The sequence below is a fragment of the Palaemon carinicauda genome, chromosome 8 (assembly GCF_036898095.1).
Source record: "Palaemon carinicauda isolate YSFRI2023 chromosome 8, ASM3689809v2, whole genome shotgun sequence".
Classification (NCBI taxonomy): Eukaryota; Metazoa; Arthropoda; class Malacostraca; order Decapoda; family Palaemonidae; genus Palaemon; species Palaemon carinicauda.
The window spans coordinates 125731737-125759236 of record NC_090732.1 but is presented as its reverse complement, the minus strand read 5'-3'; the positions used below and the strand labels follow the sequence as shown (position 1 = coordinate 125759236).

At 41.4% G+C, this 27500-nt stretch overlaps 1 protein-coding gene across 2 annotated transcripts in view; it reads left to right on the top strand.

Moving 5' to 3' along the window:
- The first annotated feature begins 9799 nt into the window (after positions 1-9799).
- Positions 9800-27500, top strand: part of Vps26 (vacuolar protein sorting 26) — a 47473-nt gene continuing 29772 nt past the window's right edge. For both annotated transcript variants that reach the window (XM_068378916.1, XM_068378915.1), the window contains exon 1: positions 9800-9911. In XM_068378916.1, coding sequence (XP_068235017.1) covers positions 9909-9911 — 3 coding nt within the window. In that variant the 5' untranslated portion in view covers positions 9800-9908. The remainder of the gene's footprint in view (positions 9912-27500) is intronic.

The window sequence follows — 27500 nt, the reverse complement described above, 5'->3', positions numbered from 1 at the left end:
CTTGAGGGTACCCAAGGGCACGCTGTTCTGTCTTATTTCTTTTACTCTTGTTATTTTAAAGTTTTTATAGTTTATATAGTATATATATTTTAATGTTACTCATAAAAAATTTATTTTATCCTTGTTTCCTTTCCTCACTGGGCTATTTTCCCTGTTGGATCCCCTGGGCATTATGGCATCTTGCTTTTCCAACTAGGTTTGTAGCTTAGCAAGTGATAATAATAATAATAATAATAATAATAATAATAATAATAATAATAATAATAATAATAATAATAATAATAATAATAATAATAATAATAATAATAGGAGATTGAAATTTAGTATGCAGTACTGACTGACTGACTACACTGGCGTTCTTCCAATCAGGAAATTTGGGTAAAACCAATTTTAACTTATCAAGTATTTTGATAGACGACCACTAACGACGTTTAATACAATACTGATATCTAAGAAAATTAAGTTAAGAAACTCTGGATCTGGTCACATCGATTGGCCACTGTCAATGAAATCCAGATGTTATTGGAATAAAATCTCATGACCATTTAGTTGAAGGTGATGGAACAAGTAACTCAATTCTAGAAATTACAATTATGCTTAGATATTTACACCAGTGTGAGTTGAAATAAACAGCTGTCGAGTACCAGACTAGGAATGCTAGGCCTACACACTAGAATGCGTAAAAAATGAATGTTAAAAACATCCCTTTTAGAAAACGTTACAACCTCTTTAAAGATGATCTCACGATGAAAGGTGCATAGTTACTCTCTTATCTTGATTATTTTTAAAAGTATCCTACGAGTTATATAGGGAATAATTCAAATCTGACAGCAAATCGAAATGAAGTCATGTTAGACTATTTTTTAAATGTGGCGCTAGATTTCTTGGGTAATTTTGATCCAGCGTGTATCAATGAAAAGACGGATTATGATATACAAACAATGAATTGGCTCAATTCATAATAATTCTAGACACAGGAATGATTTTATGTCTTATTTCATTTCCTTTAGAGACAGAATTATGGTTGGCTTTATGTTAGATCCACATTATGCCAGTACGGGTCTGTGTTTAACAGAAAAAATGTACTGTAGAAGTTAGTAATTGCTTGATTGAGACCCCTGGACTCAGATTTCGTCGATTGCTAAGATAAAGTGATTTGATTGTTTATATACCGCCATCAGTTTATGATATATTTTGAATGACGTAATAATGTGCCGGGAAAAAAGTCAATAGTTTCAGCAGGTGAAGTTTAAAGAATATTTTTGAAGAATCTAAAACATAACAGACCAACAGGAGTTGGTTTGTTGCCATGAGGTTAGGCCTATCTTGTGCCAACACGGGCTCTTGCTATTTTGCGGCCAAACGACAGTGAAGACGAAGTTACATCAAATGGTCAAGGAGTGTCTAGGAGGCCAAACCACTCAAATAATTAGATATCTTATGGAATTAACTTATAGCGACCAAACTTGAGAATGGAGAAATTTACATAAAGGATATGGTGACTATTCTGGCAATTAATAATTCCGAAGTTCAATAGTTTCTTATTTCAACATCCATTGCACTATAATAAACGTAGTATCCGGTAACTTTTTCTATTCTAAAGCGCTAATACAGAAGATTTGAGTAATGTCAACTTATTTCATAGTTTACTTGTGAAGTGCCGATGTTCTCTTAAGCTTTTTTCAAGACAAAACTAAAGCCATCGGAAGTTTCAATCTCTGCGTATGATGATTAATGTTACGAATAGTTACTAATAATAGCATAACTAATGTAATTATAGGGGTTTTAGTCATAACCCTTGAAAAGAAACATTACGTACTACGTCCGCAGAGGAGTTGTACGTGGTGGTAGATACAGAATATAAGGACTGAGAGGATCTATCGTCGAAGACACTTCTGCTTAGGATCCAGCACCTATTCTAGATGAGTCGCCCATACATGAACTAAAATGTGAGATATTTTGGAGTTGTTCCATTCGGAATTATTTACTTAGAATCGTTTGTTTTATACTTATTTTATAGTATAAAATTTTAAATTTAATTTTCACATGTTATTATATTGACCTTATATATATATATATATATATATATATATATATATATATATATATATATATATATATATATATATATATATATATATATATATATATATATATATATATATATATATATATATATATATATATGTACATATACAGTGTGTGTGTGTGTGTGTGTGTGTGTGTGTGTGACAAATACAAATACAAAACTACATAGAGATATTAGCGGGTGGTTCCCCCCACAAAACAACTTCAATCACTGCTACATTCATTCTATAAGTACAGAATCACGGATAGAACCTGTGTAGGTTAGCAAAAACTGGCCTATTCTCTACAGATTCTCCTCTGTCCTCATACACCTGACAACACTACCAACAATTCTTCTTCACCCAAGGGGTTCACTACTGCACTGCAATTGTTCAGTGGTTACTTTCCTCTTTGTGAGGGTAGAAGAGACTCTTTAGCTATGGTAAGCTGCTCTTCTAGGAGAAGGACACTCCAAAATCAAACCATTGTTCTCTAGTCTTGGATAGTGCCATAGCCTCTGTACCATGGTCTTCCACTGTCTTGGGTTAGAGTTCTCTTGCTTGAGGGTACACTCGGGCACACACTTCTATCTGATTTCTCTGCCTGTTGTTTTGTTAAAGTTTTTATAGTTTATATAGGAAATATTTATTCTAATGTTGTTACTGTTCTTAATATTTTATTTTTCCTTGTTTCCTTTCCTTACTGGGCTATTTTCCCTGTTGGAGCTCCTGGGCTTATAGCATCTTGCTTTTCCAACTAGGGTTGTAGCTTAGCAAATAATAATAATAATAATAATACCGTTGTCGCCTCATTTATCCAACCCTTTCCAGACCTTCCTCTTCTACTTCTTGTTTTCAATGAATTATACAATCGTTTCACTAATTTATTATTGCTTATTCTTTCCACATGAGTAATTCAACCCAAAATACTGTGGTCCATCATTTTCGCTACGCTAACCTTTTTATCAATACTGAATATCCACATTTCTCACCTAATCAAGCCTAGAGAGAGAGAGAGAGAGAGAGAGAGAGAGAGAGAGAGAGAGAGAGAGAGAGAGAGAGAGAGAGAGAGAGAAAATGTTGGCTAAGGCACCAGTCACCCATTGAGATACTACTGCTAGTCATTGGATCCTTTGACTGGCCAGACAGTACTACATTGGATTCTTCTCTCTGGTTACGGCTCATTTTTTTCATTGACTACACATACACCAATACACCTAACAACACCGAGATTACAAAACAATTCTTCTTTGCTTAAGGGATTAATTTCTGCCATGTAATTGTTCAGTGGCTGCTTTACTTTTGGTAGAAGAGACTCTTAAGCTATGGTAAGCAGCTCTTCTGAGAGAAGGACACTCTGAGATCAAACCATTGTTCTCTAGTCTTGGGTAGTGCCATAGCCTCTGTACTATGGTCTTCCACTGTCATGGGTTAGAGATCTCTTGCTTGAGGGTACACTCGGGCATGCTATTCTATCTTGTTTCTCTTCATCTTTTTTATGAAGTTTTTATAGTTATGTATGATAGATCTAATTTAATGTTGTTAATGATCACAAAATGTTTTTTATTGTTATTACTTCTCTTGTCGTATTTCCTTGTTTCCTTTTCTCACTGGGCTATTTTTCCTGTTGGAACATTTTAGCTTGCAGCATCCTGCTTTTCCAACTATGGTTATAGCTTAGCTGGTAATATATATATATATATATATATATATATATATATATATATATATATATATATATATATATATATATATATATATATATATATATGTGTGTGTGTGTGTGTGTATGTATGTATGTATGTATATATATATGTATATATATATATATATATATATATATATATATATATATATATATATATATATATATATATAGTTTTATAGTGGCATCTGAAGATAGAAGAAAACATTTTTTTTCCTGAAAATTTGAGCTTCATTTAGGTTTCAGGATAAGAAAATTGCATTTATGTTCTTCAGTTTGATATATGGTGCCAATTAATACGTGTTTCAAATCAGTTTTCTGTGGGATCTTTTCACCAGGTATAAATTGGGTAAAACGATGGCAGCACTGTTAAAATTTGAAACACAAATATAATCTGAAACCGTAGTTAATTAGCATGTATTGATAAATGGAAATTTAAAGATTCTTTGGCATGTCTAATTTCGAGAATAAATTCTAAATACATGAATGATTTTTCTCTAGATCTCAGAAATTCATGATCGATCTCATAAGTTTCCCGCCTCTTTCATGAAGCTTGCGGTTCCAATCTTGCAACAGGATTAACGTCAGTTCTTTAGGGCCGTCATCGCTTGTCTTACGGCAGGCTAATCTGTGAGTCTTTCCCTTCAGAAAATATAGAATTATTATTATTATTATTATTATTATTATTATTATTATTATTATTATTATTATTATTATTATTATTATTATTATTATTACTAGCCAAGCTACAACCCTAGTTAGAAAAGCAAGATGCTATAAGCCCAAAGGCTCCAACAGGAAAAAATAACCCAGTGAAGAAAGGAAACGAGGAAATAAATAAATTATGAGAACAAATTAACAATAAATCATTCTACAAACAGTAACAGCATCAAAACAGATATGTCCTATATAAACTATTAACAACGTCAAAAACAGATGTCATATATAAACTATAAAAAGACTTATGTCAGCCTGTTCAACAAAAAAACATTTGCTGCAACTTTGAACTTTTGAAGTTCTACTGATTCAACTACCCGATTAGGAAAATCATTCCGCAGCTTGGTCACAGCTGGAATAAAACTTCTAGAATACTGTGTAGTATTGAGCCTCATGATGGAGAAGGCCTGGCTATTAGAATTAACTACTTGCCTAGTATTACGAACAGGATGGGATTATGCAGGAAGATCGGAATGTAAAGGATGGTCAGAATTATGAAAAATCTTATGCAACATACATAATGAACAAATTGAACGACAGTGCCAAAGATTAATATCTAGATCAGGAACTACATTGATCTCGGATTCGATTCCCTTTAGAGAGGCGCTATTATTATTATTATTATTATTATTATTATTATTATTATTATTATTATTATTATTATTATTATTATTTGCTAAGCTACAACCCTAGTTGGAAAAGCAGGATGCTATAAGACCAGGGGCCCCGATAGGGAAAATAGCCCAGTGAGGGAAGGAAACAAAGAAAAATAAAATATTTTAAGAACAATAACAACATTAGAATAAATATTTTCGATATAAACTATAAAAACTTAACAAAACAAGAGGAAGAGAAATAAGATGAAATAGTGTGGCCGATTGCACCGTCAAGCAAGAGAACTCTACCCCAAGACAGTGGAAGATCATGGTACAGAGGCTATAGCACTATCCATGACTAGAGAACAATGGTTTGATTTTTGACAAGCTGTGGTATATCTGCTTCAGCGTGTTGTTTCCAATGAAGTAGTTTCTGTATTCACATCCAACCCTTCCAATTCTTTCGCAAGGGAAGTTTACGATTCTACTATTGCAACCGGGTCGATGTTGCGTTTTCAAGCCTTGTGCAACGCGTCCTAAACTGTTAGGCTTTTACTCGCTCCCTTAGACTATCTAGACATGTAAACTACACTGGTCGCCAATTCCAGTTCCCTTGGAACGGGATCACTCTTCACAACAGCTTGTAGTTTTGTGCCTCCAGCATTCTCTCTACAATGGAGTATCACGTGTATTTCCATCTAAATAGTAGGTTGGCCAGGGCATCAGCCCCCTGTGAGATACTACTGCTAGAGAGTTATTGGGTCCCTTGACTAGCCAGACAGTACTACATTGGACCCCTCTCTCTGGGTACGGCTCATTTTTCCCTTGCCTACTCATATAGTACACCGAATAGTCTGACCTATTATTTTCACATTCTCCTCTGCCCTCATACGCCTGACAACACAGATTACCAAATATTTTTCTTCACTCAAGGGGTTAAATACTGCACTCTAATTATTTAGTGGATACTTTCTTCTTGGTAAGGGTTAGCTATGGCAAACAGCTCTTCTAGGAGAAGGATACTCCAAAATCAAACTTTTGTTTTCTAGTCTTGGGTAATGCCATAGCCTCTGTACCATGGTCTTCCACTGTCTTGGGTTAGAGTCCTCTTGCTTGAGGGTACACTCGGACACACTATTCTATCCTATATCTGTTGCTTTTGTTCTTTTTTATAAGCTTTTATAGGTTATATATGAAAGATTTATTTTGACACTGTTACTGTTCCTAAAATGTTTTATTTTAATTGTTCATTACTCCTCTTGTAGTTTATTTCCTTTTTTCAATTGGTTATTTTCCCTGTTGGAGCCCTTGGACTTATAGCATCCTGCTTTTCCTACTGGTGTTGTAGCTTAGCTAATAATAATAATAATAATAATAATAATAATAATAATAATAATAATAATAATAATAATAATAATAACAATAATTTCTAAATGCGTTTTTTGGCTGTTTTACCTTTACAATTAACACATATCTTAGTCACGTAGTGTCTAAAAGTCGATGACAACAACTCTTCGGACAAACTGATCTCCAGTTAGGTTTCAAAATAAAATTAAACTGCATTTACTACTTTTCCTTTCAATATATCGTGTCGACACTCGTTTCAATCCAATTTTCTTTACGGGTCTTTTCGTCAGGATACTTAGATTGAACGTTGGAATTACACTTCAGTATAAAGTTTATGGTGGTGTAAGTTCAAAATACAAAAATATTTGGAAACTGAAATTAATTAACAAAAATTGATAAATGAACATTAATTTTAAGCTTCTTTTATATAGGAAATTTTCATGTTTGTGCTTTAATTGTCTCCTTTTCCACACTGGGTTAATTTCCATAATGGGGCTCCAGAACTCTTAACAATTACAAATGGAATTGCATCTTGGCTGCTACTATAATATGACATATAGATGATAAAATTATAACTTTCCTAATCGTGTTCTAGTACACATCGGAGTGAATTGTAATCTGGAAATTTCATAGCAAGAAGATGAATGACTTTATTTATAAATTCATTTATAACTCTGGTAGTACGTTGGCCTGGGCACCAGCCACCCGTCGAGATAATACAGCTAGAGAGTTATGGGGTTCTTTGACTGGTCTGACAGTACTACATTGGATCCTTCTTACTGGTTATGGTTCACTTTACTTTCCCTTTGTCTACACATACACCGAATAGTCTGGCCTATTCTTTACAGATTCTTCTCTGTCCTCATACACCTGACAACACTGAGATTACTTAACAATTCTACTTCAACTAAGGGGTTAACTACTGCACTGTATTTTTTTCAGTGGCTACTTTCCTCTTGGGAAGGGTAGAAGAGACTCTTTAACGATGGTAAGCAGCTCTTCTAAGAGGACACTCCAAAATCAAACCATTGATCTCTAGTCTTGGATAGTGCCATAACCTCTATACTATGGTCTTCCACTGCCTTGGGTTAGAGTTCTCTTGCTTGAAGGTACACTTGAGCACGGTATTCTATCATATTTCTCTTCCTCCTGTTTTTTTTTCTTTTTTTATAGTTTATTGTACTGTGGTTACTGTTGGTAAAATATATATTTTTCCTTGTTTCCTTTCCTCACTGGACTATTTTCCCTGTTAGGGCCCCTGAGCTTATAGCATCCTGCTTTTCACGCTAGGGGTTGTAACTTATCAAGTAATATTAATATATATCAATATTAACAAACCGTTGCTAGGTTGAAATAACATTGAAAATGGAAGGTACAGTTGGACAGAGGAATTCGTGGTACATCTCGCTCTGAGGAAATGCACTCTGTCATACCCTTACTGTGCTGCAAGTAACCAAGCAGCTTGTGTAAGGAGAGATGGCAGAGGTGCTGGTGGGAGTGGGGTGGGGGCAGCACAAAGGCACTCATCGCGCAGCTAGAGGTGTGGCAGGGTGCACTACCTCTGAGTGAGGTGTGCTAGGAATTCTTGCGTCCAACTGTACTTTCAATTTCGAGGAAAGGGTCCTGAATATCTAATATTTCAAGTCACGAGACAGGGAGGTGGTTGATGAAGAGTGAAACAGGTTTTGAAATACAGAAGATAGGACTAAATACAAAATTAAAAAAGTTTAAGGTCAATTATCACAAGTGGGTGTTTGTCGTTTTTAGTCACATATGGAGATTTAATTAAGTCAAAGAATGTTAATAGTAAAGTTATGTAATGATTCTATCTGGTGTTGGGCTGATGATAAAGATGAAAAGAATCAGAAGAACAGAAGAGTTCAAACTAAAAGCGAGAAAGGTCATAAAATAAGGCAGGAATTTGGTAGAATGGGATAAAGAATTCTAGGGATATAAAGATGTTTAGACTAATATATCGAAGAATGCGTATAAACCGGTGTATGCATGAAATTTTAGTTTAAAGGTCTATTAAAAGCTAGACAATGACATTTTCCCCCATATAATCAATGCGTGACAAACAAACTTAAACAGAGATTACACAGAATAATGAAATATCAAAATGGGCAAAATTAAATCCAAATTAAAAGTCCAATTTAAAAGTTCACAGGAAATAAAGGAATTGTAAAAATTTTCATTAAATGTTAAAGAGAAACTCCAGTATGATCTTGACTATTTCAAAATAATTCCCTATGGGTTTTCAAATGGAGAATGCCAGATGAGGTTGGAAGAAGTAACGCTGTATTTTTTTTTTTTGGAAAGTTGGTTTACATGCTTTGGGCAACTAACTTTTGGAAAATAATTGTATTAAGATATCAAATGCATGCGTATTAAAGTGTTATGAATGAAGGGACAGTCGAAGACAAGAAAATATAAAGTCGGATTAATTACTTAGAATATGGTCATAAACTTCAAACACCAATTTTCTTTTAAAGCTGAATGTAGTTATATGTAATTTGAGGAGTCATAGATTTAGAAATAGAAATATGATTAGTTTTTTGTTTTAGAAATTCTAATATATTTCATTGCAGGACCACTCTTAATATAAGAATGAATACATTAAATTTACAGATTGTAGGTTGGCCAGGGCACCAGCCACCGGGTGAGATACTACCGCTAGAGAGTTATGTGGTCCTTTGACTGGCCAGACAGTACTGCATTGGATCCTTCTCTGTAGTTACGGTTCACTTTCCCTTTGCCTACACATACACCGAATAGTCTTGCCTATTCTTTACAGATTCTACTCTGTCCTCATTCACCTGACAACACTGAGATTACCAAACAATTCTTCTTCACCCAAGGGGTTAAGTACTGCACTGTAATTGTCCAGTGGGCACTTTCCTTTTACTAAGGGTAGAAAAGACTCTTTAGCTATGGTAAGCAACTCTTCTAGGAGGACACTCCAAAATCAAACCACTGTTCTCTGGTCTTGGGTAGTGCCATAGCCTCTGTACCATGATCTTCCACTGTCTTGGGTTAGAGTTCTTTTGCTTGAGAGTACAATCAGGCACACTATTCTATCTAATTTCTCTTCCTCTTGTTTTGTTAAAGTTTATTTAGGAGATATTTATTTTAATGTTCTTAAAAAGAATTATTTTTCTTTGTTTCCTTTCCTCACTGGGCTATTTTCCCTGTTGGAGCTCCCTAGGCTTATAGCATTGTGCTTTTCCATCGAGGGTTGTAGCTTAGCAATTAATAATAATAATAATGATAATAATAATAATAATCTGTCCCTATGCCTATCATGACGTCATGCAGAACATATGATATTTATGAAAACTCAAAATCTATAAGGAATCGAACCCCACAAGAGTAATAGGTAGGCGGTCCTTCAAATCAACAACTTCAGTCATCTATAGTTCTTATGATTGTTGAAGGGCTGCTACCAGTTGGACCCATAACACACATCAACACCCAGAAATGGTGAGATATTGAGCCTTGTGAAGCGTTGTAAAAGGATAAATATGTGAACAAGATGTCATTTGTGCAGGTCAAGTGACGTGTTAATGGTTTCACAGTTGAATTAAAGTCTCTTCTTCGTCGGCAGAACTTCCGTTTGTTATGGCTCAATCTCCTCCCACTTTATTGGATTGACAGGTCTTTTTCTGACTTATTTTAACGGGTTATCCTATAAATGACCCGTCGTTTAATATTATTTACATCTTTACTAGAGGGAATGTTTCAATTTGAAAGGTATATTCCGTTTAACCTTAATTTTGGGGCGATGAATCGTGTCCTATCACCTCCCCTAGGTCTCGTGATAATCGTATCTTAGAATAGCATAATAGTTATTAATAAGTATTAATTTAAATAAGGATAACCAAGAGTTAATAACAAGGTAAATTCTATAGTTCCGTTAGATATCACAGGCTAATCTAGGTTAGGTTACTGTTGCTAAGCTATCCTATTATATGTTTATTACTAAACTGGCTAGGATAAAGGTAACACTTAAAGATGATCAACCCAAATTTGATATTAGGAAGCCTTTGTATATCAGCGGCTAGTTCCTCCCGTATGGATTAAAAATGTACATTAACTATCCTAAACTTTCCCCCCTAACCTAACCTGCAAGCTGTGTCGTTACCTACTTACCTAACGTGGTTGCTAATGCCGCCCTGCAACCCCCCTTACACTGCCGTATTCTAAGTTAACCATAATAATACATACAGGTGGCCGCTATCATACATACACCCCGATATTAGTGCGTAAGAGGACGATATTAGGACATTGGAACTTAAATAATCGAATAGGTCTCTCATCGCTATTTTGAAGTACCCCATATCCTGTACTTGGAAGCTAGTAACAACTAGATACTTATTTAGAACTTAAAAATTTAATTGAATGTACATAATAATTATCCAGTTTTTATACTTTTAGAACCTGGTTGCAATTTGCTATCACTTTCCAAATATCTCGCCACACCAGTTTTTCACTATTGTATAACTTTTTTTTTTCCCTATTACCTCCATTAACTTTTTAAAAGACGCTACCTCCATCATTTTAAGACAGTTCTCGGAGCCTTTGTATGACAGCGGCCAGTTCTTCACACGATTAAAAATGGACATTAACTAACCTAAAATTTTCCCCCTAACCTATAAGCCATGTCCTTACCTACTTACCTAATGGGGTGGCTAACGCCCTCCTGCGACCCCCCTTACACTGCCGTATTCTAAGTTAGACATCATAATACATACAGGTGGCCGCTATCATACGTACATCCCCAGTTCTCTTGTCTTTTTGGGTTGAGAAGGAAATTCCAGTTTTGATTACACTTAATATATGCCCATTTGCCTTTTGTGGAAAATAAGTTATTGATGTGAATGATTTTTATGTTTATAGTCTACGAAAATCGTATTTTTCAAATTGTAAGAATGAATGAAATGCTAGGAGATATGCCTGAAAAACCATATTGTACAAGGAAAACCAACACGGGGATACCAAGTTTTATGTAATGAGATGGAGCCTTGGTAGGAAAGAAAACGGCTTCAGTATAAGGTAAGACGACTCATAACACGAAAGTCAGCTCTGTTGTTCCTATCTTAACAACGTTCGCTGACACTGTAGTGTATATTACTGTTATATAAGTATATTACTGTACTATCCCCACAATACAGCTGTATGAAATCTAGGATAGGCTGTAGTATACTGGTGCTGTTGTTATATCCATTCTGAAAATGTTTTGAATAAGTAAAGAAATTGTATAAACAATGCTCTTCGTTATTTGTATGTGTGCGTAAAGTATTCTCTATAGTGCCAGCTTGAGATCAGCTGATCACAACCAAAAGTAGAATAAATAATTAAATGATGAAGTGCACCCGAAATAAAAAATAAAAAGTACAAAAATGCTTTAACGAAGCATAATTCACTTATTTGGGAATGTGATAATGTCTGCTAAAACTATTGTAGTGATTAGCTGATGAAACTAAATTTCGTGATTTAAGTCCTATCCTATGGTATTTCGTATACTTTGCAGTAGTTTACATAACTGTAAATGCGCTATTAACAGTTCTTTTCAATGGATATATGAATGTTCATCCTACCACAAGTGAAAAAAAAAAAAGATTTGAGAAAAATGACTACGTACAACACCACTAAACGTTTACAAAGTTCTATGTGCTAAAATCTCATAACGCATGATGCAATCCTTAAGGCCTGAGCTATTCCTTAAGGGTTGCATCATTGAACTAACAATTCTTATAATAGAAAATTATTCAAGCCTACAATAATTAAGTATTGTAACGATAATCAAATTAAAAAATATTTACCTTTTTTCATAGAAATTTGTTTTCTTATAAATGTATCAAATATTACTTAAACATACTGTATGTATTAACCTTTTTTAATAATTTTTATTATTAGAATTTCTAGGAAGTGTTTATCACTGAATAGTTTATAGTTATTAACTATAAAGTTGTCATATATGTTTTGTTTGTTTGGTTGATATATGATACATTAATTACTAGCAAAACTGCAATTTTCAATAAGAAATGAACCAGTGCTGGCTAGTTTTGCATTTTTCTCTATACATTTAACCCTGGTGTGGTATAATAAGTTACATATGGGTCGATTAAAATGTGAAGTCTCAAGTCCATTGTTTACGTTTGGGAGGCTGATTAGGAGTTACTGCGTATGAGTTATTTTGCATTTGTTTTTGCCAGCTGTTCTGTCTTTTATTTGATGTAATCTTTGCCTGGTTTGTTTAACCAATTACGAGCTTACAAATATTCAAGCATAAGTTCCTGGATTTTGTTCTACAGCAGCCATTTGTTTTATCCACCCTCCCCTTCAGTTCTAGCATGAATACCATTGCACGAAACTTCTCCAAGAGGAAAGTACAATCTATTACCGTAATTAGTGCAATTTCATCTATTTCGGTAATTGATTATGTTGAAAACCCACACTGTTCAGTATATAGCTATTGTTGCTCATGTCAAAATGAAAAATATTCCCCAAATAATGACCCACTGGGCTTGCATGTGCTGTACATTTATGTACTAATTGCCATAACAGAGGAGCGGTGAGGTAATGATAACTTTGCGAGCGTAGCGAGCCGCGGCGGAGCGAAAGCCATTAGAAGGATGTGAAGTGAAGCATAGATAACTATGATACTTGGATTTTATGCCACTTACAAGAACCATATATTTTTCCAACTGGTTATGTTGTGTTTATTTTTTATTTCTGACCATTATTATTGCTGCAAATCACTCGTTTTGGGCATTTCCACACCAAAAATTTCCAGTTGTTCCGTAACTGGATTACAAACGTACGCTATTTATTAGGGGTATTACTTTTGGCGAAGCTGAAAGGACCAGCCATTGAAATTTAGCGAGGGTTAATACCCATCCCACTCTACCACCTGTGACTGTGCTTCACTTTGCTTTTGGCTTGGAGCGAGTGTGGTTGTTACCACTCTTCCTCCTCGCTTATTTTGTACTGCCATTAATCTTTATCTTTTTAACTTGTTTTTCTTCTATATATATGAAAAAATTCTTAATTTTTTTATATTTATGTTACAATTCTTATAATAGAAAATTATTCAAGCCTACAATAATTAAGTATTGTAACGATAATCAAATTAAAAAATATTTACCTTTTTTCATAGAAATTTGTTTTCTTATAAATGTATCAAATATTACTTAAACATACTGTATGTATTAACCTTTTTTAATAATTTTTATTATTAGAATTTCTAGGAAGTGTTTATCACTGAATAGTTTATAGTTATTAACTATAAAGTTGTCATATATGTTTTGTTTGTTTGGTTGATATATGATACATTAATTACTAGCAAAACTGCAATTTTCAATAAGAAATGAACCAGTGCTGGCTAGTTTTGCATTTTTCTCTATACATTTAACCCTGGTGTGGTATAATAAGTTACATATGGGTCGATTAAAATGTGAAGTCTCAAGTCCATTGTTTACGTTTGGGAGGCTGATTAGGAGTTACTGCGTATGAGTTATTTTGCATTTGTTTTTGCCAGCTGTTCTGTCTTTTATTTGATGTAATCTTTGCCTGGTTTGTTTAACCAATTACGAGCTTACAAATATTCAAGCATAAGTTCCTGGATTTTGTTCTACAGCAGCCATTTGTTTTATCCACCCTCCCCTTCAGTTCTAGCATGAATACCATTGCACGAAACTTCTCCAAGAGGAAAGTACAATCTATTACCGTAATTAGTGCAATTTCATCTATTTCGGTAATTGATTATGTTGAAAACCCACACTGTTCAGTATATAGCTATTGTTGCTCATGTCAAAATGAAAAATATTCCCCAAATAATGACCCACTGGGCTTGCATGTGCTGTACATTTATGTACTAATTGCCATAACAGAGGAGCGGTGAGGTAATGATAACTTTGCAAGCGTAGCGAGCCGCGGCGGAGCGAAAGCCATTAGAAGGATGTGAAGTGAAGCATAGATAACTATGATACTTGGATTTTATGCCACTTACAAGAACCATATATTTTTCCAACTGGTTATGTTGTGTTTATTTTTTATTTCTGACCATTATTATTGTTGCAAATCACTCGTTTTGGGCATTTCCACACCAAAAATTTCCAGTTGTTCCGTAACTGGATTACAAACGTACGCTATTTATTAGGGGTATTACTTTTGGCGAAGCTGAAAGGACCAGCCATTGAAATTTAGCGAGGGTTAATACCCATCCCACTCTACCACCTGTGACTGTGCTTCACTTTGCTTTTGGCTTGGAGCGAGTGTGGTTGTTACCACTCTTCCTCCTCGCTTATTTTGTACTGCCATTAATCTTTATCTTTTTAACTTGTTTTTCTTCTATATATATGAAAAAATTCTTAATTTTTTTTATATTTATGTTATAAGCTTTCTTTACAGGGTTTTTGCTGTGTGTAACAGTGTAGATGGCAGGTTCTCAATGACGGAGAACCTTCCCTTCTGACCTTTCTCCCTTGGACATCAGTCATCCTGTTGGTGGATGGCCATATTTGTAACTTAGCCACTGCCTCAGGGGAATCATCATTGTTTGGATACTCCTTTGTTTGACTGTTATCATTGCCTTCCCCACTACATGTTCTTAGGGGAATCTGCTGGGGAAAAGGAGTGCGGACCTTTTAGAGCTGGACTTCGGTCCTGCTCTTTCTAAAGGTCTTCGTCGCTCACTTGTGGGCGGCTGTTGGTATACTTAGCAGGGATAACACCTGTCCCGTTCACGGGTTAGGTTGTGCTTCTGAATGGTTTTCTTCATTAATTATAACTGTTGTTATTTAACTTTTTAGCTTCGTGCCCCGAGGGTAGCCTTTGAGCTAGGTCAAGGTCCGCTTGGGTCCCGTGAGTCAGTAAGTTCTCTGGTCGCGACGTGATACCATACTCTCACGTCGCTCTCGTCTCTCTTGACCCTTTGTGTCCGCCTCGTGTGTCCCGCGTGGTTACCGCGTGGTAGCTTTGTGCTTATCCCTTGTGTTCTTGCGTGTTCACTACCCTTCCTTGTGCTTCCCAAGTGTATCCCTTTGATTCCCTTCGTTCCGGTGTCTTGTGGTTGTGTGCTATGGAGCAGATCCGCCGTTGTCCTGGGCCTAGAGCCGGAAAGTCGTGTAGAGCGTTCCTCTCCAAGCCCGAAGTAGACCCTCACTCCCTTTGCTCTTCCTGTAGGGGCAGGATGTGTTCGCCATCGGACACGTGCATTGAGTGTGTTAGTTGGAGTGAGATACAGTGGGTGCGATACGGCACTAAGAAAAAGAAGTCGTCGAAACGTTCGCCCAGGAAATCTAGCATCTCTTCGCCGCTACCGTCGCCCAGTGGACGGTCCGACGGGGCTTCTGTCTCGACTTCCCCTACCCAGAGTAGGGGACGAGGTAAGTCCGTTGCGGGGAAAGAGCCGAGGGTTCTTCCCCAGGAGTCTAATGTGTGTGAAGTGGGGGTTGCTGGGACTTCTCAGGCTAGTGGGGGGCCTGGTAGTGCTGTGTTGGGGGGTTCTGGAGACACTGCCCTTGTGCTTGGGGGGCACGTTTCCTCCGACGACCCCTTATGGTGTAGTAATGTTGTGCCTGTTTCTTCGCCCGCTTCGTGGGCCTGTGTTTCAGGTTCTTCGGCAGCTGGCGACGCCCAGGGTAAGTTAGACCACGGTAAGTGAGTCCTTCGGGTGGAAGCTCCCTAAAATGCCAGGTAGGTCCCCAATGCGAATGGAAGAGGGCCTGGATACCTGGTTCCCTAGTGTAGGGCGTCAACCCTCTTTTCCAGCTCCTCTGACTGCGGTTCCAGAAACCTTCCTGCAACCCTCTACCTCTGGTACGCAGCGAGTCGCGAAGCCCTCCGTAGCCCCCGCTTCTGCCCGTCGTGCGGGTGGTACAGTTTCGTCGGGCTCTTCGGATGGTGGGGCTTCGTTCTCTTCAGAAGAAGAAACCAGGAGGAGACATCGGGGCCGGAGGGAGCGGTACAGGAGCAGGCGTTCCCGCTCAAGATCCTGTTCGAGGTTCAGCAGGAGACGGTCCCGCTCTCCACGGAGGAAACACAGGAGGAGTAGGTCCCCCGATGGTGATTGGGTCTGAGTTGCAGTGTTCCCCGGACCGGCAATTCAGGGATTTCTCGCCACGAAGGCCATCCTCTAGGCGAAGATATGACCCTCGCAGGGAGAAATGCGAGAAGGCCACTTCAGGCAGGCGTAAGGCCGCGAAGCTTCTGGTTCACCCCGCCCAGCAGGGGGAACCGTGCTTCCTTACGGGCAGCCTGGCCGAATCAGCCCAGCTGGTTCGGCCCTCGGACTTTAAGGAACGGTTCCCTCCGTCGGGTCAGCCCATGGGATCCGCGTCCTCGTCCCCCAGAGAGAATGCACGAACGGTAGTCCTCGCCGGCACGGCGATGCCAGTTCTGACCCCCCGAACCTGGTGCGGAGGTTTCCGCCGGGGAAGACCAGTACCACCGCAGGGGAGTGCCTGTTGTTCCAGAACCAAAGCGCCCGGTGACCCGGCTCCTCGGGATCAGGCCGAAGGTTCTGCTGACGGTAGGGAAGGTTCCCCGACCGAGGACTCGGCCTATCGGAAAGTTATAGGCCTGATTCGAAGGCATCATAGAATTGAAGAGCCGGTTACAACCGATGAGGACTACTGGAGGTCCAGCCTGACCCGCTTGATGCAGGCACCCGTCCAACAGAAAACCTCCCTGGCCCTACCTGTGGCCCGAGATCTCGGCCTGGGACGGGCTCACGTCGATAGAGTTGTGGCAGGCAATGCCGAAGCTCCCAAAACGCAGGGCTCTTCGAAGTTGCTCCAAGGGCTCAAGACACAGAGCAGGGTTTATGTGCCAGAGGGACAACGACCGGGAGCCTGCAAGGTGGAGCCTGCCCTCGACGTTCTGGGACAGGGTGCCTCGGAGGACAGAGCCTCTTCAGCCCCGATTTGTTTTTCGCAGTCGGAGGCTGCGATGATGGAGGAGATGTCGAAAGACTTAGTTCACGTCTCCTCTTGGTTGGACTGGTGGGCTTCCACACTGGTAGGTGTTCAAGCTACATATGACTTGACGGACCCGGAACAGCAAAGCCTCCTGAGGGAGCTTATCATCTCCTGGGGCAAGACCCTGAAGTTCCTCACGTATCATATCAGTCCCTTGCCCTGTCAGCGAATTGGGTTCTTCGCAAAAGGGACACCATTCTGGTGAAGCTTTCCCGGAAGGTCCCAGACAGGGAGGCGAGGGCCATGAGGAGCCTTCCTGTGTGGGGTGACTCCTTGTTCCCCTTGAAAGAGCTAGAGAAGATCATGGAAAAGGTGGCTAAAAGAAAAGAAGTGAACACTCCTAGGCCTCAACCGGTAAGGAGGCCCCCCTACAAGAGGTCAGCCTCAGACGGTCCCTCTACTTCTCAGGCCCCGCCTAACCTGACGAGGAGAGAAGCCCCTTCTTCCTCGTGGGCCTCAGCGCCTCAGCCCCCCCGTAGAGGAGCTCCAGCAGCGTTGGCCTCGTTTAGAACAGGGTATTCTGCCTCCAGGAGAGGCCGTTCAGGCCGCTCCTCCAAGCCTCAGGTTGGGGGATGCCTCAGACTACATTGGCAAGCATGGAAGGCTCACGGAGCAGAGCCCTGGACAGTATCCGTACTGAAGGAGGGGTACAGGTTACTGTTCTTGACAGAACCCCCCCCTTTAATTCCGGCCAGCCTGTCGGAGTGGTTGGCACCCAAGGACCCGTTGAAGAGGGCGGCTCTTCAAGAAGAGGTGTCCACGATGTTGGAAAAGGACGCCATGGAGGAGATCCTGCCCCCAGGGCCAGGTTTCTACAGCCGCCTGTTCCTGGTAGAAAAGGCGACGGGGGGGTGGAGACCGGTGATAGACCTGTCAGCTCTCAACAAGTTTGTGCGAAAGACAGATTTCAAAATGGACATTCCGAAGTCAGTCTTGCTGTCCTTGAGGGAGAAAGACTACAGGATGACCATAGACCTCAAGGACGCATACTTCCAAATCCCGGTCCATCCCTCAAGTCGGAAGTTTCTCCGGGTGAAATGGGGTACCCAGATCCTGCAATTCAAGACCCTCTGCTTCGGGTTGTCGACAGCTCCCCAGGTATTCACGAGAGTCTTCACGACAGTCTCGGTGTGGGATCACGAGCGGGGCATTCGCCTCATCCGGTACCTGGACGACTGGTTGCTTCTTTCCTCCTCGGAGGACGTTTTGAAGGAGCAGGGTATAAAACTTCTCCAGTTTTGCAAGGGTCTGGGTATCATGATCAACCCAGAAAAATCGAACCTATCTCCCTCCACCAGAATGACCTATTTGGGGATGACACTGGATTCCCTACTAGTGAAAGCTTTCCCGTCGGAGGAGAGGATAAGCAATCTTATGAAGATCCTTCTTCCTTTCCTGTCGGGGCAACCCAGGAGGGCGAAGGACTGGCAAAGGCTAATAGGTCATCTGGTGTCGTTGGAGAAACTGGTTCCCCAAGGGAGACTCAGACTCAGAGCCGTCCAATGGAACCTGAAGAGATTCTGGAACCAACTGGACTCGCCCCAGAAATTAATCCCAGTCCTACCAAACACGATACCCTCCCTGGAATGGTGGCATTGCCGGTCGAACTCGTTCAAGGGGATGCCTTTCGCGACCGACCCTCCCGAGTTGCTCCTATTCACAGACGACTCCAACCAGGGATGGGGAGCCCATCTCCTCAACGGGACGGCGAGAGGAACCTGGATGGACGGGGAGAAAGGCCTACACATCAATGTCCTAGAGTTGAAGGCAGTCCAGAAAGCTTGCCTGCACTTCATCGATCTACTAAGGGGAAACACTGTGGCGTTGATGTGCGACAACGCCACAGTGGTAGCGTACATAAAGAAGCAGGGAGGCTTAGAATCAAGGGAGTTGTGCGATCTCGCCCTAGAGATCCTAGATTGGGCGAAAGCGAACCAGATAGTGTTATTGGCAAGGTTCATCCCCGGGAAAAAGAACGTCCTAGCCGACGGTCTCAGCAGGATGGGTCAGATAGTAGGAACAGAATGGTCCCTCCTCCCAGAAGTAGCCAGGCTCATCATTCAACGTTGAGGTTCCCCGGTGATGGACCTCTTTGCAACCAAGCTGAACGCGCAACTTCCCGTGTATTGTTCTCCTGTCCCAGACCCAAAGGCAGCCTTGGAGGATGCCTTTCAGCACAAGTGGGACAACCTAGACGTGTACGCTTTTCCCCCCTTCACGTTGATCAGGCAAGTGCTCAACAGAGTAAGGGCTGCCCGGAACTTAAGGATGACTTTGGTAGCGCCCTGGTGGCCGGGGAGAGAGTGGTTCGCAGACCTAAAAGACCTGACGAGCCATCCTCCGTGGCCACTCCCCGACAGGTCAGATCTTCTACAACAGCCACACTTTCTCAGGTTCCACGACAACCCACAGTCTCTACGCCTTCACGCCTGGAGACTATCGAGCGACTCCTGAAGAAGGAAGGATATTCATCAGGAACGGCTAAGAGGATGTCGCGATACCTGAGAAGGTCGTCGGCAGCGGTCTACCAAGTGAAGTGGGCCTCTTTCACGAAGTAGTGCGCTTCGAAGCGCATAAAACCCCTCAGAGCCTCGGTCCCAGGCATTGCAGACTTTCTAGTATATCTCAGGGACGAGATAGGGATGTCAATCCCAGCTATAAAAGGAGTACGAGCAGCCTTGGGTCAAGTCTTCCTTCTGAAGGGCATCGACCTGGGTTCCTCTAGACACATCTCTATGCTTGTCAGGAGTTTTGAACAGTCCTGCCCCCCTCAAACTGTTAGGGTGCCTCAGTGGGACTTAGCTAGGGTCCTGAAGATGTTAAGTAGCCCCCCCTTCGAACCAATGAAGGATATTGTAGACAGGGATCACACTTTCAAGACAGTCTTTTTGTTGGCCTTGGCCTCTGCGAAAAGGGTAGGTGAGATCCATGGGCTGTCTTATGACGTCTCTCATTCGAAGGGGTGGAAAGAGATCTCTTTCAAGTTCGTCCCTTCGTTCTTGGCGAAAACCCAGAACCCAGCAGTCTGGGATCCTAAATTCGAGGGGTTCTCTCTGCCAGCTATTCCTAGGACTGGGAATCCTAAGGATTTGAGGTTATGCCCTGTCCCTGCCATTAGAAAATACCTTGAGAGGACTGCACATCTCCGGCCAGGCATCAAGAGCCTTTTCGTCTCCACAGGTGTTACAAAGAAGCAGGTATCGAAGAATACCATTTCCTTTTGGTTGAGACAAGTTATTGCCAGGGCCTACAAGGAGGGACTGGCCTTGCCAGGTACTCCCAAGCCCCATGACATCAGAGGTCTGAGCACTTCCTTAGCCTTTGAGAAGAACATGGCAGTGGGCCAGATCCTTCGAGCGGGCACCTGGTCGAACCAGTCGACCTTTACTGCCCATTACCTCAAGGATTACTCAAGAAGGTCCTTAGACGGGTTCTCCATTGGGACAGTCATCTCCGCGCTCCAAGTGATTTAACGGTGAAGCCCCAGGCACAATCATGGATAGCAAAACCAGGAGACACAGGTTCGTTCCTTTTCACCCTAATCCCCTTTTCCTATCCCTATCGGAGATAACCACACTTATGTAACCATTGAAGAACACGTCTCTGCAACTGCATTACTGGACTCAGCATCAGAAGAATTTTTCAAAGGGTGAGTACTTAGACACTAACGTGAGCTCTTTGTGTAGTTTACCCTACCGTCCGTTTTCCCAGTTTGTTTTTGTTTTAGAACCTAGTTCATATCTAGGCTTCTTGGCGTCCGCTTGCTGGGTCTGAAGGTCAGGAAGTCACTCCCACCTCCTAAAGTGTAAGTCTCCTAAGAAAGTAGTTCGAGGTAAGTATTCGTGTTGGAACAAATAAAAAATTTTAAGTAATTTTTATTTTTCCTAACATACTTACCGAGAACTACTTTCGGGTAATGGCCTTCCCTTCCTTCCCCAAGTGCCTTTCTGCCCTTGGAGGGACTTTTTGCAACATCCGAGGAACTTACTGACTCACGGGACCCAAGCGGACCTCGACCTAGCTCAAAGGCTACCCTCGGGGCACGTTCTCTCACTCCCGGGTTAGCCCTCCATAGAAAACGGGTATAGGGTATACTACACAAAACTCTGGTCGGTAGAGAGGAGATTACAGGTAACTCCTAAGAAAGTAGTTCTCGGTAAGTATGTTAGGAAAAATAAAAATTACTTAAAATTCTTTATTTTATTACAGTTTTTGCTGCCATTCTCCTTCTCCTGTCGATGTCGGCCGGAGAAGGGAGTGCACATTCTTTATTTTGTGTCTGTGTTCTCGGTGGACACCTTTCCTGTCCGCGGACTGCAACTCGTCTTTCTGCTTGCTCCAGTCTCGCTGATCTCCAGCTCTCTGATCTCTGATCGCCAGCTCGCCAACCGCTGATTGCCAATTGCTAGCTCGTCTTTCTCGAATCGTTGACCTCCAGTTTCGCCGATCGCTGCAACCCCAGCTCACTGATAGCGAATCGTCAGCTTGCTGATCTCTAGATCACCGATCATTCGCTCTCCATTCGCCAATTGCCAGCCGATAGCCAATCGTCAGCTTGTTGATCGCCGATTTTTAGCTCATATTTCTCCGATAGTCGACCTCCAGTCTCACCGATCGCTGATCCCCAGCTCACCAATAGCCAATCGTCAGCTTGTGATCTCTAGTTCGCCTATCCCCGACAGTCACCTGTTGCTAGCTTGCCGATCGCTAGCACTCCGATCGCCGATTGTTCGCTCAACACTCTGATTGTCGAACCTTATTCCAACCATCCGTTTGTCAATTGCCAGCACTCTGAGCGCTGATCGCCAATCTATGGCTCGCCAGTCACCAACTAGTCAATCGTTGAACCATACTGCTGTTCCTCAGCTTATCCGATTATCCGCCAGCTCGCCTATTTTGTGGCGGTCCGAACGTCAGTATGCCGATCGCCAGCTCATTGATCGCCATCTCATTGATCGCCAGCCTACCTTGCCAGCGCGACGGTTACCAGCCTACCTTGCCAGCCCGACGGTTACCAGCCTACCTTGCCAGCACGACGGTTGTAAGCTCAACGATCGCTGATCGCAAGTCAGCGATCGCCAATTGTTGATCACCCTGTTGATCGCTGATTGTCTGCTCGTACTTTCGCCAATCGCCGATCTCCAGCTCATTAATCTCTGATTACTAATAGGCATCTCGCTGAGCACCTGTCGCCTGTGACCTCAGACTCTCCTCGTTCTTGTTGTTCACCACCCTTACGGCCCTCGTCAGACCAACTCTCCTTGTCACCTGCTCGTCAACGAACTCCGGTTTGTGATTCTCCAGCTAGTTGCAACCACCTGGTCATTCATTTTTCAGTTGCCCGTCGGCACATGGCTGTTCGCCATTCAACAATGGTTACCCGGTCACGGACCTATCTTGCTCTTCGTCATTCACTTTTGGCTCTTCGATCGCAACTTCTTGATCGTCTTGTCAGCCCACCGATCAACGGCAGATCACCTCTCGCCGACTGACCAGGCAGCCTTCGTCTGCTCGTCAGTCACCATCTCCAGCTCACAGATTGCCAATACGCTGACCAGCAACAGCTCGCCGTTCACTGGGATTTCGCCACTCAGACACGCTAGTCACCCTCTGCCCGTTGCCCAGTATATCGGAAGCAAATGACACCCTCCTTGCTGCTCACTGTTCTCCATTACGCCAATCCACTAAAACAGTAGGCAGTCCCCATCAGCAGCTTATCAACAGGTGACTACATGAGATCACGTTCCAACTGCACAGTGGCCATGACAGCCAGCCCTTGACCATTGTCAACGTTTGCCAGAACAACGAGCTTCTAAGGAATAACGTCACTCCCGTCAGGGCGCAAGGTTAGGTCAAGTGTTGCTTTACCCACTTCTTCATCAGTTAAGGCTGATGTCTCTCCCAGGTAAGAGTCCTTACGCAGGGTATCGTGTCCCGTTAACTTATCTCTCCCTTCACGGGTCAAGACCCCAGCGTCAACGAGCTGCAGTGCAAAGGGATCCGCAAAGGAGCGTGCCCTTTGGGCCGATGTCCACACCATGATGGAGAAGGTTGGACAAGCAGTAAGACCACAGGTCTTCATGTGCATGCTGGACCCAAAGGATGCATACTTCCATATCCCAAACCATCCATCTTCAAGCAAGTATCGGAGATTCAGTCTAGACAACAGGAAATACCAGTTCAGGCCACTTTACTTCGGTCTTTCCACAGCACCCCGTCTTCACCAGAGTGTTCGTCTTGGTATCATCCTGGGCTCACAGGATCGGCATCCGTCTCGTCCGTTATGTGGACTACTGGCTGATCGTAGCAGAGTCGGTGGCAACCATTCTTTAGCACTGAGACAAACTTCTGAGGTTTTGCCAAGATCTGGTGATCATGTTAAACTTCGAGAAGTCTTCCCTGCTTCCCACTCAAAAGACTAGTATACCTAGGAATGATTGTAGACTCCAATCTCCACAAAAGCTTCCCATCAAAAGACAGGATAACGAGGCTGAGAAAGGTTGCAAGACCTTTCCTCAAGACAAGAAGAACTCCCAGCCCAGAAGTGGCTATGTCTCCTCGGAAACCTATCATCCCTGGCCCGTCTAGTTTCCAAGGGCCGCCTCAGGATTCAGTCTCTCCAGTAGCAGCTCGAGACATTCCCCAGACATTCTGATCACCATGGGACCAGAGGAACCAAATGATCTTTGGATCACCTAGTAGTCTACAAAGTCCTGACTTTGTGGGGTTCCCCAACTGTGGATCTGCTTGCAATGACCTTGAACTTCAGGCTCCCACTGCTCACCAACCCCAGACCCCAAAACTCCCTGGCAAGATGCATTCCAATATTAGTGAGGGATAACCATGATGTTTATGCCTTTCCCCCATTCTGTCTGATAAGAAGGGTACTCAGCAAGGCCAGAACATTGGTCAACCTCTCAGTGGCTCATAGCTCCGCTATGGCATCATGCGGAATGGTTTCTGGATCTTCTGCAGCTCCTGACTGAGCCTCCTAGAGAACACCCTCCATAACACAATCTACTCAGATAACCTCACATCGCATTCTACCACAAAGCTGTAGCTTCGGTACGACTGCACGTGTAGAGACTACATAGCACCTCCTCACTCAGAGAAGATTTTAGCAACAAGTTGCAGAGAAGATTTCTAGATATCGGAGGAAATCCTCGGCAGCAGTCCACTAGGCAAAATAGAAAGTCTTTTGTGGTTGGTGTCATGGAAAGGGTATCTCTCCACCCGATGCCACTATTCCAGCAATAGCGGAATTCCTCGGGTATTTCCAGGAGGAAAGACGCCTTTCAGTTTCGGCAATGAAAGGCTATTGCTCAGCCTTTAGCCTTGCCTTCAAACTGAAAGGAAGGGACATCTCATCGCTAGATCTTTCCTTACTCATAGGGACTTGTGAACTTACCTATCCTCAGTCTGAAGTGAGACTTCCCCCTCGGAACATGGTTCGAGTTCTCCAGTCTCTAAAGATGCCTCTCTATGAATCACTACACCAGGCAACAGATCGCCACCTAGCTTGGAAGACAGTGTTCCTACTTGCTTTGACCTCGGCCAAACTGGTCAGTGAAATTCATGGTCTCTCATATGACATGCCCCATTCAAGGGGAGGGGGAGTTGTAATGTTCAGCTTCGTCTCTGTGTTTGTTGCCTAGACTCAGAATCCAGGGGTGACGGATCCTAGATTCAACCACTTCTGGATAACGAGTCGCCACTCTATAACTGACGATCCAGATCATCTGTTACTGTGCCCAGTGAGGAGTTTAAGGGTCTACTTCAAGAGATCAGCAACAGCCCACCCCAGGGTGCTTTCGCTTGTCATCAGCACCGGGAGAGACAAGAGGAGGATCACCAAAAACACTATCTGTGTTGGATTCACAGAGTCATCAATTACGCTCTGAATCCAGATCCTCCTCCAACACGTCAACCCACGATGTCAGGGGCATAGCTGCGCCCCTGGCCTTCAAAAGAGATTACCCTGTGATGCAGGTTCTATAAGCAAGGGTGTAAGTGCGCCAGACAACTTTCACAGCGTATTACCTGCAAAACGTGACCTACAGGAACTCGATACGATCTCTTATCGTTCCTTTGGTGGCTGCACAACAGCTGGTTGAATACCTCAAGCTCCTTATTTGACAAGTAGCAAATGGTTGAGGGCACTGTTACCCGGTTTTAGTCTGCATGAATGAAAAGGAATGACTGGCTCTTTTTCTTTTCTTCATCCTCCCCTCTCATGGGGAAAGCTGCAGCCTGGGTTCTCTGCACAAGCTGACCTCAACTATTGCGGGTAAACCATGCTCCTTTGTGTACCTAGTATTGTATCAATGCTGTTGCGTCCCCATACCCTGGCAAGGTGCTATTGGGAAAGTCTTGGTTCAACAGTTTTCCCTGCAAGGACTCTTGAGTAACTTTTACCTTGACAGTCACACTGCTTATATCAACACACAGCTAGCATGGGAGGCAGACCTTGCCAAGCATAGTTTAGCGAGCTGTAGGGACTCCTTATTTTTGCTACCTACCTATTCAAAATAAGGAGCCCCTGGGTAGTTAACCCTTACTAAATTTTAATGGCTCGTTCTTTCAGCTTCGTGGAAAGTAATACCCCTAATAAATACTGTAGGTAAAGGTTTGTATCGTTAGGAAAAATACAAATTATCTCTGAATTTGTCATATTTATCTATCATCATCATCATCATCATCATCATCAACCATTACATATCTTTCCATTTGCGTCTGTGTATGGTCATTCTGTGCCAGTCCACACCCCGCAAACTTTCTTAGTTCGGCAATCCATCGTATTCTCTTCCTTACCCTGCTTCTTTACAATCTCTATACTGTAGTCCCATTCTGTTATTCATAATGTCCATCTACTGTCCGTCATTCTCATAAGTCCTGTCCATGTCCATTTCTTTCATGTTGTTAGAATATCCTTTACTTTAGTTAGCTCTCGTATCCATATTGCTCTTTTTCTGTCTCTTAGTGTTATTCCAATCATTATTCTTTCCATAGCTCTTTGAATTGTAACTAGTTTATTTCTAAGGCTTTGTTAAGCCTCCAAGTTTCTGATGCACAAGTTAATACTGGTAGGACCATGTGATTAAATACTTTTCTTATATATATATATATATATATAATATATATATATATATATATATACCTGTATACAGTATATATATATATATATATATATATTTATTTATATATATATACATGTATACATACATACCAACACATGTACACAGTATGTTTGTGTGCGTGTTCGTATACATGCATATATGTTTATATAGTATATATGTATTTGATAAGTGCACATACAGTACAGTACTCTTTTTTTATTGAATATGCAGGTATATTTTGTTTATAGATATTGTGTATACTTGCTTTCATTGTCTTTTGGGTAAAGGAAAAAAAATATTAAAGACAACAGTTCACTCTCAGAAAGGAAACATTCTTTTGAGCATACTAAATTGTGCGCTTTAATATATATATCTTATATGAACATTTTTTTTATCGCGTTTCACCGGCACTAATCAAAGCTAATCTAAATCATTACTTCAAGGGGGCGTCTCATACGAAGGGTTCCTATAGAACAGAGGGTGACTTCTGACATTTCCTAAAATACCTCTTGATCTTTGAATTTTAAAAACTCTTTGAAGCTCATTGGTAGATGATTCAATAGTATAAAAATATAGGCCCCTAACTTCAAAGGTAAAACCCACAATATTTACCTTACTGTATAAACTTGCTTTCAAAACGTGCAAGTATAGACATTTACAGTAGTCTGTATGGGCATCCACTATCCCTACTTGAGAATTATACTGTTTTAGGTAAATTTGTAGCTATTTTTGGCTGTGTCATTTTTAGTATGATGTTTATTTCAACTTGTCAATTAGAAACTATATAAGAATGTTCTCCGACTAATGCCTATTCAATAAAAAATTATGAATACAGTAGTAATAAAGTGTGTGTGTTATAAAACAATGTTATTTTTTATCTACTGTAATTTAGGCATCATAAAAACTTGATTAAGTGGTTGATAAGAAATATTTTTGTGGTGGATTAATAAAGATATCTTTGCTAATTGAAA